This window comes from Alosa alosa, chromosome 1 (genome assembly GCF_017589495.1).
Source record: "Alosa alosa isolate M-15738 ecotype Scorff River chromosome 1, AALO_Geno_1.1, whole genome shotgun sequence".
NCBI classification, from domain to species: Eukaryota; Metazoa; Chordata; class Actinopteri; order Clupeiformes; family Clupeidae; genus Alosa; species Alosa alosa.
Genome location: NC_063189.1, coordinates 2082667 through 2085166, shown reverse-complemented (window position 1 = coordinate 2085166; position 2500 = coordinate 2082667). Strand labels below are relative to the sequence as shown.

At 60.5% G+C, this 2500-nt stretch overlaps 1 protein-coding gene across 1 annotated transcript in view; it reads left to right on the top strand.

Annotated features, from left to right (window-relative positions):
- Positions 1-2500, top strand: part of LOC125300150 (nesprin-2-like) — a 196189-nt gene that overhangs the window by 22732 nt on the left and 170957 nt on the right. Inside the window, 4 exon segments of the mRNA XM_048251794.1 lie at positions 299-813; positions 888-1315; positions 1837-2048; positions 2050-2127. Of these exon segments, the coding sequence (XP_048107751.1) occupies positions 299-813; positions 888-1315; positions 1837-2048; positions 2050-2127 (1233 nt within the window).

Here is a 2500-nt window from a genome sequence, read left to right as displayed (position 1 = left end):
GACTAAAGCACAAACACAGAGCCAGCCTCAGACACCAGTGTCCAGCCAAGCCCAGTCAAAAACTACGACCCTGCTTCAACCTCAACCACCTCATCCAACCAAACCCCAGGCTGCAGCCACAGGCCCGACTCAACCCGCTGTTGGTCTGAGTCAGGCACCCGTGCAGAGCCAAGCCCAATCTCAACCACAGACCCAGACGAGAGGCCCAACTCAGACTCAGGCTGGGGTGCAGAGGTATCCACAGCCAATGGCAGCCGCCCAGAGTCAGTCCATGGCCCAGAGTCAGTCCATGACCTAGAGTCAGTCCATGGCCCAGAGTCAGTCCATGACCCAGGCTAAGACCCAGTCCATGACCCAGGCTAAGACCCAGTCCATGGCCCAGAGTCAGTCTGTGGCTGCAGCCCACCTCCAGCAGCAGCCTCCAGCTCAGTCCAGACCACAGCTGACGGTCCAGACGCAACCTCGTCCCATGGTGCCGACCTCACCAACCCCCATGACACCTGTCCAGCCCCAGGTCCTGTCTCAGAGACAGCCTCAGCAGCAGGTCCCCACCCAGGGAGCCCAGCCCCAACCCCAGGCTTACTTTGCCCAGGGTGTCCACCCGCACCCCATGCCCCAGACCCACCCCTACCCAGGGTGTCCACCCGGCACCGATGCCCCAGACCTACCCTGCACAGGGTGCCCACCCGGCACCGATGCCCCAGACCTACTCCTTGCCCCACAGGGGTTGTCCGCCACGCCTCTGCAGCCCAAAACCCAGCAGCCCCATCCAGCCACATCATCAGCATGCCTCCGCACGCCACAGGCCCCCATGTAGCCCCAGCCCTTTATGTTTGTTACCCCCTCCTGCCCCCAGGGGCTCCCATCCTGCCCCTCCTCAACCCCAGTCTCAGCAGTGGGGCCCCTAAACCAGAGGTGGTGCCCCAGAGTTACCCCAAGCCCCAAACGCAGGTCCCCATGCCTGCCCAGATGCCCCCTCCATGGGCAGTACCCACCCTACCCCCAGCAGCCTGGTGCCCCACAGCAGCAGTGGGCCCCTATGAGACCAGGTGTGGTCCCCCAGACCTACCCCCGGCCTCAGACCCCCACAGAGGCACCCGTTCAGGTAGGCAAATATCCCCAAATGCCAGGGTACCCCAAAACCCCGCCTTGGGGTGCCCCAACAGCAGTGGGCTTAACATGAGGCCAGACATGGTGCCCCAGCTGCACTCCTCGCAGCCAGGCTTCAGATGCCACAGGTCCAAAGGTCGCCCCCAGCCGTGGAGCCCCATCAGGGTGGGAGGTTCCGGCCAAGGGGGTACCCCTCAACCTCAGGGTCAGGGCACGCGACTCCTCACCAGCTCCGGCTCAGTACCAGACACAGCAGTGGATGCCCTACCCACAATCCTCTGCTCAGGCTAAGGTCCAGCTCTACTGCCCAGCAGATGGTCCACCTGCAGCAGCACTAGCAGCAGGGGTCCCGACAGGCATTACACGCCCCTACTCGTCCAAAAGCCTGCACATATCCCACCAACGCCCCGCTCCAGGTCCAGATGCAGACCCCGACCACAATCCAGACTCAGCCCCCCAATCAGGGGCACCACTAGTCCAGCCGCCCACCCCGATGCCACGCCAGCAGGCGCGCCAATACAGACGCTTACACCGGATCCAGATGGTGGTAGCGCTTAAACCCGCTCAGCCACCGACCCCGATCCCAGTCCATACATCAGCGCCGATGCAAACATCAACCTATACACCGACACTAACCACAGTTCAACCACCAGCCTCAGTGCAGCAGTCGGTCCAAATGCAGGCACCAACTCCCAGTGCAAATCCCCATCCCAACCCCCCACCCAGGCCCAGTTCCCCTCGCCAGGCTCCCAGGGTCAGCCTGCAGAGCAGTCGGAGCCCAGGCCCTCTCAGGTGGCGGGAGCTGCCCCAGACACAGGCAGGGTCTCGGGGGAAGGCCCCCAGGCCTGTCCCAGGCTCCGCCCACAGGCCTACACGGGAGGCTCACGCTTGCTGCCCAGGCGCTGGCCAGGAACCGGTTTGAGGAGGCCAAGCACTCACCTGCAGGGCCACATCCTGGAGGCCATCACTGTCTTCAGGGACAAGGAGCTGACCGAGGAACAGGCCCTGGCCAAGGAGGTAATGCTGACTGGGCCCTGAACACTGTGTGTGTGTGTGTGTGTGTGTGTGTGTGTGTGTGTGTGTGTGTGTGAGTGTGTATGTATTTATTGTGTGTGTGTGTGTGAGAGAGTGTGTGTGTGTGTGTGTGTGTGTGTGTGTGTGTGTATGTATTTATTGTGTGTGTGTGTGTGTGTGTGTGTGTGTGTGTGTGTGTGTGTGTGTGTGTGTGTGTGTGTGTGTGTGTGTGTATGTGTGTGTGTGTGTGTGAATAGAATTGTTGTGTCCATCTATGTGTTCTATTGCATGCCATGTGTATTTGATTAGTTGTTTCTTGTGTTTTATAATTGTTTGTATTTATGTGTGTTTCTGTGTGTATTTTCACCTCTGTGTG